The 14618-nt window shown below is 46.8% G+C and overlaps 1 protein-coding gene across 2 annotated transcripts in view; it reads left to right on the plus strand.

Annotated features, from left to right (window-relative positions):
- The window catches only part of LOC142465681 (uncharacterized), a 33945-nt gene extending 19794 nt beyond the window's left edge, over positions 1-14151 (plus strand). The window contains exons 5-12 of one of the 2 annotated variants that reach the window (XM_075569868.1): positions 69-208; positions 377-565; positions 784-873; positions 1238-1327; positions 2049-2171; positions 10285-10416; positions 12013-12129; positions 13951-14151. In XM_075569868.1, the coding sequence (XP_075425983.1) occupies positions 69-208; positions 377-565; positions 784-873; positions 1238-1327; positions 2049-2171; positions 10285-10416; positions 12013-12129; positions 13951-14076 (1007 nt within the window). In that variant the 3' untranslated portion in view covers positions 14077-14151. The remainder of the gene's footprint in view (positions 1-68; positions 209-376; positions 566-783; positions 874-1237; positions 1328-2048; positions 2172-10284; positions 10417-12012; positions 12130-13950) is intronic. The other variant, XM_075569867.1, reaches the window with a different exon arrangement.
- Positions 14152-14618: the final 467 nt, after the last annotated feature.

A 14618-nucleotide genomic window follows, 5' to 3' on the forward strand; every position in this document is an offset into this window, starting at 1 on the left:
CAAGTTTTATATACACACACACCCATAGAGACTCGACATTAATAGGGGGTCTGGTGGTGTCATTCCAGGAGACTCTGAGAGGAAGTTTAACCCCACGGTGTACCGCACGCCCGCAGAGTATAACCACCTTCTGACGTCAGTCTCCTCATTATCAGAAGACTGCGGCTTTGAGATCGTTATGTCAAAGTCTGTGCAGACCTATATAAAGGTGAGAGCACCTTTCCTCTCTATCCCCCCTCACCCTCTCCTCTTCTCTTCTCTTCTCCCCCCTCCTCACCACTCTCTCACTGCCCCCTCTCCTCTCCTCTTCTCCCCCCCCATCGGTCTCTCGCTATTACTAAATGAACCCGCCTCTCTCCGCCCGCGTGTCTTGCAGATAAAGAAGAATCAGAACCAGGTGTGCTGGCTCCTGCAGAGCGTCCCGCGGGTGCCCGGAGCTAATCAGGGTTACACCACCTTCCAGCAGTTCCTGGATAACCAGCAGTACTCCCGGAGGAGCATCTTGAGATATGAGAAGATATTCGGGGAGGGCTTCGTCAGTACGGGGGGGCTACACACTACGCAGGTGAGGGTGAGAGAAAGGGGTGAAGCAGAAAAACAGGGAAAGGGGGGAATGGATGGAGAGTTGGGGGAGAGGGAGGAACATGAGACGGGAACTGCACAGCAGACCGTTGAGAAGAAGGGGATAGTCCGCTCTCAATCCCTTTGTCAATCTCTCTCCCTCCTACTGTTTCTCTCTCTCACTCCCTCTTTCTCACGTACTTGTGTACATCCCTCCTGCAGGAGTTTATCTCCATGTTGAACCTGCAACCTGGTCAGCGTGTCATTGACGTGGGCTGTGGCATCGGCGGGGGAGACGTCTACATGGCCAAGGTGGAGCTGCTCGATTATTTATTCGTTCATTCGTTAAAGTTAACGAGCCTTGCCAACCCAAAGGTGGCCTTCGTTGTCCATGTTAAGTAGGCCTTTGCCAAACCAAAGATGGCCTCCTTGGTCTATGTTAATGAGAGCCTTGGCAAAGCGAAGATAGCCTTCATGGTCTATATTATACTATATTAAATAGTATCTGGTCAACCAAAAGATGTCCTCCATAGTTATTTGAGGCCTTACAAACCCAAAGATGGCCTCCATAATCTATGATAAAGATGATCTTGCTAAACTGAAGCAGTCCAAGTTAACGAGAACCCTACCAAACTAGCTCTGACTGTGATCATGTGTCCACCCTTCTTTCTTTCAGACGTATGGGGTGGAAGTCCTGGGGATGGACCTGTCGTCTAACATGGTGGAGATTGCCATGGAGAGAGCCATCAAGGAGAAGACTCCTCTGGTGGGTGAATCATCTCAGGCCCCCGTCCCTGAGACTCCATCCCTCACAGACCTCGACCATGAAGGCCCCAACTTCCTAGTCTCGAAGACGCTGCCCAATTCAAGTCGGCTCTCACCCACCTAACGACTCTGCCCCCTGGGACCCCACCTCTCTTCCTGATTCTGCCCCTGGGACCCCAGCACTCTTCCTGATTGTGCCCCCTGGGACCCCACCCCTCTCTCTGATTCTGCCCCCTGGGACCCCAGCTCTCTTCCTGATTGTGCCCCCTGGGACCCCACCTCTCTCCCTGATTGTGCCCCCTGGGACCCCACCTCTCTCCCTGATTCTGCCCTCTTGGACCCCACCTCTCTCCCTGATTCTGCCCTCTTGGACCCCACCTCTCTCCCTGATTCTGCCCCCTGGGACCCCACCTCTCTCCCTGATTCTGCCCCCTGGGACCCCACCTCTCTCCCTGATTCTGCCCCCTGGGACCCCACCTCTCTCCCTGATTCTGTCCCCTGGGACCCCACCTCTCTCCCTGATTCTGCCCCTTGGGACCCCACCTTTCTCCCTGATTCTGCCCTCTTGGACCCCACTCCTATTCTCTCACACTCCTATTGACCACGCTCTTTTATTCAGCCCCATATCTATTGATTGTCATGCCCCCTATCTGTATATCGCACTTCCCTTCTCTCCCGCCCTGCGCCCGGTGATGACCTTTGCCCTTTGCCCCCCTCCCCAGGTCCAATTTGAGATTGGAGACGCCACCAGAAGGATCTTCCCTGAGTCGTCATTTGACGTGGTGTACAGCAGGGACACTATCCTACACATCAGTGACAAGGGCGCCCTCTTCAGGAGATTTTATGTGAGGCACACTTGGGGTTGGGGGGGGGGGGGGCTTTGCAATAAGAGGACGGGCTATTTAATGACAGGGTGAACTATAATTAGTGGGGATGTGGTGTTCAGCAGGGACATCATCATACTCCGGCTCTTCTGGGGGCCAATGGGCCGCACGGCCTGGATGTGGCCCTTACCGTGGGCCGCACGGCCTGGATGTGGCCCTTAGACTCCCATCTCCCCCGTTTCATACGTGTTGCTCAGGTAGGTAAGTGGCGTTTGTCACACTGACACGCGCTGTAAGTTACACCCATGTGAATATATACGGTGCAGACGTTATAGATTCTGGCAGCATGATGAAATATAGTAATTAAATGCCTCATGCAGTAAGCGCCGAAAAAGTGCTCTCGGCAGGGGTTCAATATCGGCATGATTTTGGCGTGTTGCCCTCGCAGTATTCAGGAAGGGCCGAATCCCTGGCGAATCACCGCGAAAGCAAAACGCCGATCAGCCGGTTATCTGTCTCCCGATAACCTGGCAATACGCCGTCCCCTGCCGATATGTGTTTGCAGCAGAGAGAGATCCGCCGCTCTCTCTGCGCAAACATCGGCAAGGATAAAAATATATCAAAACAACTTTTACTCATAGTGTAGATGTGCAGGGGGTCTCTGGAGCTGAACCGCATTGGTTTCAGGTCCGGGGACCCCCTGCTTCCCGAGATACAGGCCCCGTTATGAGGTGCCGGTATCCCTCTGCATTTAAATGTCCCGATCCCGTGACCGCGGAATGTAAACAAAGCAGAGGGATACCGGCACCCCATAAAGAGGCCTGTATCTCGGAAAGCAGGGGGTCCCCCGACCTAAAACCAAAGCGTTTCAGCTCCGGAGACCCTCTGCACATCTACACTATGAGTAAAACACACATATACATAAACAATCATTCCTTACCTTTGCGGCTATCTGCTATTGTAATGAAGCAGCATTAATGTATTTTTAATAATAGTGTACGGGAGCAGGGGGTCCCCTGAGCTGAACCACATTGATTTGTGGATCAGGGACCCCCTGCTTCCCGAGTTACAGGTCCCGGTATGGGTTATCGGGTGCCAGTGTCGCTGCCATCTTTATAGAGCCCACGTCGCGTCTTCGACGCTATAAAGATGGCGGCGACATTGGCTTCCGATGCCCCATACCGGGGCCTGTAACTCGAGAAGCAGGGGGTCCCTGAGCCAGAAATCAATGCGATTCAGCTCAGGGGACCCCCTGCTCCCGCACAATATTATTAAAATACATTAATGCTGCGTCATTACCATAGCGGATAGCCGCTAAGGCAATGAAGGGGTTAAGGCATAATAGCATGTTTATTGGGGACAATTGCCCCCAATAAATATTGCAATAAACAACATACACCCCCGGTGCCCCCAACAACCCCTATACCCTCATTACATATATTACATTTTTGGGATGCACAGCAATGATACTAGAGGCCGGCGGTGGCCCTCGGGTGTTCCCCGGCAGGCCTGCAGTACCAATTCTGTGCCCCCCCCAAAAAAATCCAACAACACAAATACTTTACAATAAATACACCCCCCCTAACACATACTGTATAGCAATGTGCAAAATTACTATTATCCACATATGGATAATAATGCATTTGCCCATTTTAAATACATAAAGAACAATAAATACATTAAATACATATTGCACTCACCCATGTCCGGCTGCCACGATGAAGGCCATCCTCATCTTCATAACCGTCCATGCCCCCTCCGATGCTGCAAAACATAAACAAGAATAAAAACAACCAATGTAATGTCCCCTAACTCCTTAATCACCATAGCGGTTATTAACCGCTACAGTCATTAAGGGGTTAACCCACCCTCACCCACCACTCGGGAGGCCTAAATACCCTCCCCCACTACCCCCCCACCCCGTGAGGCCTAACCACCCTCACACACTACCCAGCCGGGAGGCCTACCCACATACCCTTGGGACCAATACCCCCTTCCCCCACCCCCAGTACCCACAATAAAAACAATACACAGCCCCACAATAAACATCATTATATTTATTACATACATAACCCACCCCCTGTGCCCCCCCATAAATACATGATTTATTATTTTACATACAGGGTTAATACCCCAGGCCCACGGGAGTCCCCGGTGGCCCTGACGGGTCACCTCACAGACCTACAGTAGCCCAGCACCTGGTTTCAAACAGGGTCTGGAGGGCTGCGGTTGGTCCCCGCCAGGCGCCATGGTCAACCAGGTGGTCTCCGTGGGTCACCGTGAGCCACAATGGGGTCCCCACGGGTAGGCCCGCGGCTGTCTGGTGGGCCCCGGGTCAGACCCACTGGTGTCTGAGGGGCCTCGGGTGCTTCACACAGGGGTCTGGGGGCCCTCGGGTGGTCCCTACGGGTCCGCGGTGCCCCCACAGATGTGGGGCCACCGGTTCTTTCCCGCAGGTGTCCCCCGTGGACCCGGCAGCCGTTTACCCGTGAGAAGTCCGAGGAGACCTCAGGTGGTCTCCATAGGTCTCCCGCAGACCTGAGGAAACAACCCTGTATGTAAAAATAAATAAACATGTCCTATACATTAAATACATCAATCCCCCCCTAACACATACAGTACAATAATGTGCAAAATAACTATTATCTAGATAGGGATAATAGATTATTTGCCCATTATTAAACACATTAAGTAGCATAATAAAAGAAATCAAGTTCTACTGACCTGATCAATATGAAACCCCCTCGACAGCAAAATCCGTGTCCTCCGTTGCCAACAAAATACATAGCCAATACATTGCTATTACATTCTGATATCAATTAACCCCTTAATCACCTTATCGGTTAATAACCGCAAAGGTAATTAAGGGGTTAACCCATCCTTCACCCATTCATTTGTACAGTGGCTTCATCATGCAACTATATATATATATCATTATATATCTATATATACACATACATATATATATATACACATGATGAACCAATATACAAAGAAATGTTTAAGGGTTTAGTAAAACATGCATAAATAAAAATACCAGTTCTCCATATATGCCACAGTAAAACAAAATCCTATTTCCTAATAAAATCATTCTCATGTGGCAATCAAAAGCATCAAATGCCAATCAAAAGATTGAATTGACATTGTATACATGATGCATAAAATCTGTGCACCAAGTACACTCTACCAATCAATGTTAACAATAAAATATTCAAAAGAAAATACAATGAAATCCAAACAAGTATACTATTTAAACCAAGCAAGACAAGCCAAATAAATTACCATTAATTAATGACATCCCAAAACAATTAAAATACCATCCAAATCAATTACACAATTAACTCTTTTAATCGTTAAACAAGCACATTCTCCAAAAAAGTTAAAATCTAACAAAATAGTAGTACCAAAATAAAACCACTATAACAAAGCAAGCCTCACCCTGACCTAAAATACACCCTAGAACACCAAAAATTACATCTATCTAATTAAACATTACATTACACACATTTAACAATAGCAGCATATCAAAATAATTTTAAATAGTGCAAAACAAGCATTTCCAACCAAATCATTTCTTACCCTGTATGTATATATCGATAGAGACATACATACATACATATATACATACAGTGGCAAGAAATGAGAATGGAAAAAAATTGTATCACATAGAATAAATTACAAAAAACAGTTAAAGTTCCAAAAAAATACATTTCTTTAGTTAACTTACCATTAGCTAGCCCACTCACCGACTCCCGTTGAACACCAAGCTCTCCAACCAATCCACGCACAGCAACAGGAACCCATAAAATAACAAACCATAACAAAATAAACTAAGACTTTTTTTTAAATCCAAAACGTCTACAGTATCTTTATCTGTGTTCTTCCGTCTTCTTTCTTGTTCTTCTGGGGTCTTGTGGGGTCTGCTGGGGGTCTTCTTACCGTCTGCTGCCACGCCCCGGTCCTCTTCTTCCTTCCGGAGGTCCGTCCTCCTCGGCGTCTGCCTTCAAAATGAGACGACATAGGCTTTTATAGGCCTATGACGTCACATTATCGTCATATGGTTCCCACGGCCCTGATTGGGCCGTGAAAACCATGTGATTGTGGGGGGGAAAAATTAATTTTGATGACATCATTTAAAGGCAATGATGAGGATGGCCTTGTTTTTTTTAGCGGGATGGTTTAACGAAGTGGGCTTTAAATGCATTTTTCCTGCCTCGGATGCATGCCGGGGGTCTCCGATGCTGGTATTAATGGGTATCAGCTCCGGAGACCCCCGGCATCAATCCCAGGCAGGAAAAAGGCCTGATTTTTTCTAAGTGTCGACCTTGCCGATGCTTCTCCACCACCAACTTGCCAACTTTAGTTGGCGGCATGGATTGGCGTCAAAATCTCAATTCTAGAGTGCCGATCACCAGCGAAAAGCTGATCGGGGCTACCTGAATTCAGCCGATTCAAAAAGTGCCAAAAAGTGGCTTATCGGCACCCGCATGCCGAAAAGTTTTTTTCGGGAAAAAAAATTGCTGATTTTGGCCACTTTTCGGCACTTACTGAATCGGAAAGGTTATTTTGGCGAGAAAATGGCGAAAAAAGCCTTTTCGGTGCTTACTGCAAAGAGCCCTAAGTCTCAATGTATCTAAAATGACATTGCAATTAGCTTGTGACCCGTCTACTCTTCCGTGCTTCTCATCCGGCCACTTTGGGGAACAAGTTGAAGATCCCTGTGTTGCACGTGTGTGTGTATATATATCTAATCTGTGTGTGTGTATATATATATCTAATCTGTGTGTGTGTATATATATATCTAATCTGTGTGTGTGTATATATATATCTAATCTGTGTGTGTGTATATATATATCTAATCTGTGTGTGTGTATATATATATCTAATCTGTGTGTGTGTATATATATATCTAATCTGTGTGTGTGTATATATATATCTAATCTGTGTGTGTGTATATATATATCTAATCTGTGTGTGTGTATATATATATCTAATCTGTGTGTGTGTATATATATATCTAATCTGTGTGTGTGTATATATATATCTAATCTGTGTGTGTGTATATATATATCTAATCTGTGTATATATCTAATCTGTGTGTGTGTGTGTGTGTGTGTGTGTGTATATATATATGTAATCTGTGTGTGTGTGTATATGTAACCTGTGTGTGTATATGTAACCTGTGTGTATATATATCTAATCTGTGTGTGTGTATATATATCTAATCTGTGTATATATCTAATCTGTGTGTGTGTGTATATATATCTAATCTGTGTATATATCTAATCTGTGTGTGTGTGTGTATATATATGTAATCTGTGTGTGTGTGTATATGTAACCTGTGTGTGTATATGTAACCTGTGTGTATATATATCTAATCTGTGTGTGTGTGTATATATATCTAATCTGTGTTTATATATCTAATCTGTGTGTGTGTGTATATATACGTAATCTGTGTGTGTGTGTGTGTATATATAATCTGTGTGTGTGTATGTAATCTGTGTGTGTGTATATGTAACCTGTGTGTATATGTAACCTGTGTGTATGTAACCTGTGTGTGTATATATATCTAATCTGTGTATATATCTAATCTGTGTGTGTGTGTATATATATGTAATCTGTGTGTGTGTGTGTGTGTGTGTGTGTGTGTGTGTGTGTGTGTATATATGTAATCTGTGTGTGTATATGTAACCTGTGTGTGTGTGTATGTAATCTGTGTGTGTATATGTAACCTGTGTGTGTATGTAATCTGTGTGTGTATATGTAACCTGTGTGTGTGTGTGTGTGTGTGTATGTAATCTGTGTGTGTATATGTAACCTGTGTGTGTATGTAATCTGTGTGTGTATATGTAACCTGTGTGTGTGTGTATGTAATCTGTGTGTGTATATGTAACCTGTGTGTGTATGTAATCTGTGTGTGTATATGTAACCTGTGTGTGTGTGTATGTAATCTGTGTGTGTATATGTAACCTGTGTGTGTATGTAATCTGTGTGTGTATATGTAACCTGTGTGTGTATGTAATCTGTGTGTGTATATGTAACCTGTGTGTGTGTGTATGTAATCTGTGTGTGTATATGTAACCTGTGTGTGTATGTAATGTGTATGTAATCTGTGTGTGTATATGTAACCTGTGTGTGTATGTAATCTGTGTGTGTATATGTAACCTGTGTGTGTGTGTGTGTGTGTATGTAATCTGTGTATGTGTATATATATCTAACCTGTGTGTGTGTGTATCTAACCTGTGTGTGTGTATATATATCTAACCTGTGTGTGTGTATATGTGACCTGTGTGTGTGTATATATATCTAACCTGTGTGTGTGTATATGTAACCTGTGTGTGTGTATATATATCTAACCTGTGTGTGTGTATATGTAACCTGTGTGTGTGTATATATATCTAACCTGTGTGTGTGTATATATATCTAACCTGTGTGTGTGTATATGTAACCTGTGTGTGTGTATATATATCTAACCTGTGTGTGTGTGTATATGTAACCTGTGTGTGTGTATATATATCTAACCTGTGTGTGTGTATATGTAACCTGTGTGTGTGTATATATATCTAACCTGTGTGTGTGTATATGTAACCTGTGTGTGTGTGTATATATATCTAACCTGTGTGTGTATATGTAACCTGTGTGTGTGTATATATATCTAACCTGTGTGTGTGTATATGTAACCTGTGTGTGTGTATATATATCTAACCTGTGTGTGTGTATATGTAATCTGTGTGTGTGTGTATATGTAACCTGTGTGTGTGTATATGTAACCTGTGTGTGTGTATATATATCTAACCTGTGTGTGTGTATATGTAATCTGTGTGTGTGTGTATATGTAATCTGTGTGTGTGTATATGTAACCTGTGTGTGTGTATATATATCTAACCTGTGTGTGTCTATATGTAACCTGTGTGTGTGTATATGTAACCTGTGTGTGTGTATATATATCTAACCTGTGTGTGTGTATATGTAATCTGTGTGTGTGTGTATATGTAATCTGTGTGTGTATATGTAACCTGTGTGTGTGTGTGTATATATCTAACCTGTGTGTGTGTATATGTAACCTGTGTGTGTGTATGTAATCTGTGTGTGTGTGTATATGTAACCTGTGTGTGTATGTAATCTGTGTGTGTGTGTATATGTAATCTGTGTGTGTGTGTGTATGTAATCTGTGTGTGTGTATATGTAATCTGTGTGTGTGTGTATATGTAATCTGTGTGTGTGTGTATATGTAACCTGTGTGTGTGTATATGTAATCTGTGTGTGTGTGTGTATATGTAACCTGTGTGTGTGTATATGTAATCTGTGTGTGTGTATATGTAACCTGTGTGTGTGTATATGTAACCTGTGTGTGTGTGTATATATCTAACCTGTGTGTGTGTATATGTAACCTGTGTGTGTGTATGTAATCTGTGTGTGTGTATATGTAACCTGTGTGTGTGTATGTAATCTGTGTGTGTGTGTATATGTAATCTGTGTGTGTGTGTATGTAATCTGTGTGTGTGTATATGTAACCTGTGTGTGTGTATATATCTAACCTGTGTGTGTGTATATATCTAACCTGTGTGTGTGTATATGTAACCTGTGTGTGTATGTAATCTGTGTGTGTGTGTATATGTAATCTGTGTGTGTGTATGTAATCTGTGTGTGTGTGTATATGTAATCTGTGTGTGTGTGTGTGTGTGTGTGTGTGTATGTAATCTGTGTGTGTGTATATGTAATCTGTGTGTGTGTATATGTAACCTGTGTGTGTGTATATGTAATCTGTGTGTGTGTGTATATGTAACCTGTGTGTGTATATGTAATCTGTGTGTGTGTATATGTAACCTGTGTGTGTGTATATGTAACCTGTGTGTGTGTATATGTAACCTGTGTGTGTGTATATGTAATCTGTGTGTGTGTATATATATCTAACCTGTGTGTGTGTGTGTATCTAACCTGTGTGTGTGTGTGTATCTAATCTGTGTGTGTGTATATGTAACCTGTGTGTGTGTATATGTAACCTGTGTGTGTGTATATGTAACCTGTGTGTGTGTGTATATGTAATCTGTGTGTGTGTGTATATGTAACCTGTGTGTGTATATGTAATGTGTGTGTGTGTGTATATGTAACCTGTGTGTGACTCTCTCCTCAGTCCTGGCTGAAGCCCGGGGGGAAGCTTCTGATCACAGATTACTGCTGTGGGGAACGTCCCTGGTCTCCCATCTTCCAAGAATATGTGAAACAAAGAGGCTATATCCTGTATACCCCCCGGGAGTATGGACAGGTACTGTCAGTGGGCGCCTGGCACGGCTGCTACCCTGGCCTCTACCTGTGCTGTGTATACATGTCATGGTGTAGTAGTGTGTGTGTGCGGGGGGGGGGGGGGGGCTGGGGGGGGGGGGGCTGGGGGGGGGGGGGCTGGGGGGGGGGGAGAGACTGGCACTGCCGCTGCCTGTGCTGTGTATACATGTCATGGTGTAGTAGTGTGTGTGTGTGCGGGGGGGGGGGGGGGGGGCTGAGGGGGGGGGGGAGAGACTGGCACTGCCGCTGCCTGTGCTGTGTATACATGTCATGGTGTAGTAGTGTGTATGAGGAGGAGGCTGGCACTGCCACTGCCTGCGCTGTACCTGTGCTGTGTATACATGTCATGGTGTAGTAGTGTGTGTGAGGGGGAGGCTGGCACTGCCGCTGCCCGCGCTGTACCTGTGCTGTGTATACATGTCATGGTGTAGTAGTGTGTGTGAGGGGGAGGCTGGCACTGCCGCTGCCTGCGCTGTACCTGTGCTGTGTATACATGGCATGGTGTAGTAGTGTGTGTGAGGGGGAGGCTGGCACTGCCGCTGCCTGCGCTGTACCTATGCTGTGTATACATGTCATGGTGTAATAGTGTGAGAGGGAGGCTGGCACTGCAGCTGCCCGCGCTGTACCTGTGCTGTGTATACATGTCATGGTGTAGTAGTGTGTGTGTGTGTGTTCCTGTGCTGCGTATACATGGCATGGTGTTGCAGTGTGTGTGTGTGGGTGTGGAGGAGGCTGGCACTGCCGCTGCCCGCGCTGTACCTGTGCTGTGTATACATGTCATGGTGTAGTAGTGTGTGAGGAGGAGGCTGGCACTGCCGCTGCCCGCGCTGTACCTGTTCTGTGTATACATGGCATGGTGTAGTAGTGTGTGTGTGTGTGTGTACCTGTTCTGTGTATACATGGCATGGTGTTGCAGTGTGTGTGTGGGTGTGGAGGAGGCTGGCACTGCCGCTGCCCGCGCTGTACCTGTTCTGTGTATACATGGCATGGTGTAGTAGTGTGTGTGTGTGTGTGTACCTGTTCTGTGTATACATGGCATGGTGTAGTAGTGTGTGTGTGTGTGTTCCTGTGCTGTGTATACATGGCATGGTGTTGCAGTGTGTGTGTGTGTGTGTACCTGTTCTGTGTATACATGGCATGGTGTTGCAGTGTGTGTGTGTGTGTGTGTGTACCTGTTCTGTGTATACATGGCATGGTGTTGCAGTGTGTGTGTGTGTGTGTACCTGTTCTGTGTATATATGGCATGGTGTTGCAGTGTGTGTGTGTGTGTGTACCTGTTCTGTGTATACATGGCATGGTGTTGCAGTGTGTGTGTGGGTGTGGAGGAGGCTGGCACTGCCGCTGCCCGCGCTGTACCTGTTCTGTGTATACATGGCATGGTGTTGCAGTGTGTGTGTGTGTGTACCTGTTCTGTGTATACATGGCATGGTGTTGCAGTGTGTGTGTGGGTGTGGAGGAGGCTGGCACTGCCGCTGCCCGCGCTGTACCTGTTCTGTGTATACATGGCATGGTGTTGCAGTGTGTGTGTGGGTGTGGAGGAGGCTGGCACTGCCGCTGACGACTTTCTTGCTCCCTGCAGGAACTGCAGAAGGTCGGCTTTGTTAATATTCAGGCTCTGGACCGGACCAAGCAGTTTGTACATGTTCTGAACACAGAGCTCAGACGGACCCAGGAGATCAAGGAGGAATTCCAAGAGGTAACAACCCACCACCGCTAGGACTGCACAGCACGGGAATACGGAGCCTGGCACCTCTAGGACTGGGAAATAAATAGTAATGCTGCACACCAAAAAAAAAAGAATAAAGATACTTGCAGTAACCGGGCCCCTGGGTCAGGGAAACCTGTCTATGTAATCCTATACTGTACAATGAAAGTAGATGATCCAAGGCACCGCGGCTTTTCCAAATAATGTATTGTGTCAGAACGGCACGACGTTTCACCCTTCAGTGAGGAGTTTCTCAGGTGACTGCCAGTCACTGAAGGGTGAACCGTCGTGCTGTTCTGACACAATACATTATTTGGAAAAGCCGCGGTGCCTTTGATCATCTATCTCTAGGAATGGCACAGGGCTATAGAGCCTGGCACCTCTAGGACTGGCACAGGGCTATAGAGCCTGGCACCTCTAGGACTGGCACAGGGCTATAGAGCCTGGCACCTCTAGGACTGGCACAGGGATACAGAGCCTGGCACCTCTAGGACTGACACAGGGATACAGAGCCTGGCACCTCTAGGGCTGGCACAGGGGATACAGAGCCTGGCACCTCTAGGACTGGCACAGGGGATACAGAGCCTGGCACCTCTAGGGCTGGCACAGGGGATACAGAGCCTGGCACCTCTAGGACTGACACAGGGATACAGAGCCTGGCACCTCTAGGACTGGCACAGGGGATACAGAGCCTGGCACCTCTAGGGCTGGCACAGGGGATACAGAGCCTGGCACATCTAGGACTGGCACAGGGGATACAGAGCCTGCACCTCTAGGACTGGCACAGGGGATAAAGAGCCTGGCACCTCTAGGACTGGCACAGGGGTTACAGAGCCTGACCCCTTTATGACTGGACATATATAGATACCTTGGTATTTTACTGCTTCTCTCCCCCCTCCCTCCTTCATATCTCTCCCCCTCCCTTCATATCTCTCCCCCCTCCCACCTTCATATCTCTCCCCCTCCCTTCATATCTCTCCCCACTCCCTCCTTCATATCTCTCCCCCTCCCACCTTCATATCTCTCCCCCTTCCCACCTTCATATCTCTCCCCCCTCCCTCCTTCATTTCTCCCCCCTCCCTCCTTCATATCTCTCCCCCCTCCCACCTTCATATCTCTCCCCCCTCCCACCTTCATTTCTCCCCCCTCCTTCATATCTCTCCCCCTCCCTTCATATCTCTCCCCCCTCACACCTTCATATCTCTCCCCCATCCCTCCTTCATTTCTCCCCCCTCCCTCCTTCATATCTCTCCCTCTCCCCTCTCCTTCATATCTTTCCCCCTCTCCACCTTCATTTCTCCCCCCCCCTCCCTCCTTCATATCTCTCCCCCTCCCTCCTTCATATCTCTCCCCCTCTCCCCCCTCCCACCTTAATTCCCCCCCCTCCCTCCTTCATATCTCTCCCCCCTCCCACCTTCATATCTCTCCCCCCTCCCTACTTCATACCTCTCCCCCCTCCCTCATTCACATCTCCCCCCTCCCTCCTTCATATCTCTCCCCCCTCCCTCCTTCACATCTCCCCCCTCCCTCCTTCATATCTCTCCCCCCTCTCCCTCCTTCATATCTCCCCCCTCTCCCTCCTTCATATCTCCCCCCTCTCCCTCCTTCATATCTCTCCCCCCTCTCCCTCCATCATATCTCTCCCCCCCCCTCCTTCATATCTCCCCCCTCTCCCTCCTTCATATCTCCCCCCTCTCCCTCCTTCATATCTCCCCCCTCTCCCTCCTTCATATCTCCCCCCTCTCCCTCCTTCATATCTCTCCCCCCCTCCCCCCCCCTCCCTCCTTCATATCCCCCCCACTCTCTCTGCAGAGTTTCTCAGAAGAAGATTATAATTACATTATCGATGGTTGGAATGAGAAGCTTCATCGCTGTAGTCTGGGAGACCAGAGATGGGGTCTGTTCTACGCAGAGAAACCCCTGGACATAATCTCCTAAATACTCCCAGCCCCCCCCCCCCTCTATCCTCATTTCCCCCTATGTCCAAACACTGCAATATTTTTATTAAAGAAAAAATAATAATAATGTTTCTGTATTTCATTCGTGTCGGGACACCCTGTGGTCACTATGTGTATTACACCTGTATATTCCCTATGGGTGTCATGCAGTGACGGTGACACCCAATGGTCACTGTGCGTATTACATGTATATATTCACTAGGTATCATGCAGTGACAGTGACACCCTGTGGTGACTGTGTATTACACCTGTATATTCCATATGGGTAACATGCAGTGACAGTGACACCCTGTGGTGACTGTGTATTACACCTGTATATTCCATATGGGTAACATGCAGTGACAGTGACACCCTGTGGTGACTGTGTATTACACCTGTATATTCCGTATGGGTAACATGCAGTGACAGTGACACCCTGTGGTGACTGTGTATTACACCTGTATATTCCCTATGGGTGTCATGCAGTGACGGTGCCACCCTGTGGTGACTGTGTATTACACCTGTATATTCCATATGGGTAAC

Source organism: Ascaphus truei, chromosome 14, assembly GCF_040206685.1.
Source record: "Ascaphus truei isolate aAscTru1 chromosome 14, aAscTru1.hap1, whole genome shotgun sequence".
NCBI lineage: Eukaryota > Metazoa > Chordata > Amphibia > Anura > Ascaphidae > Ascaphus > Ascaphus truei.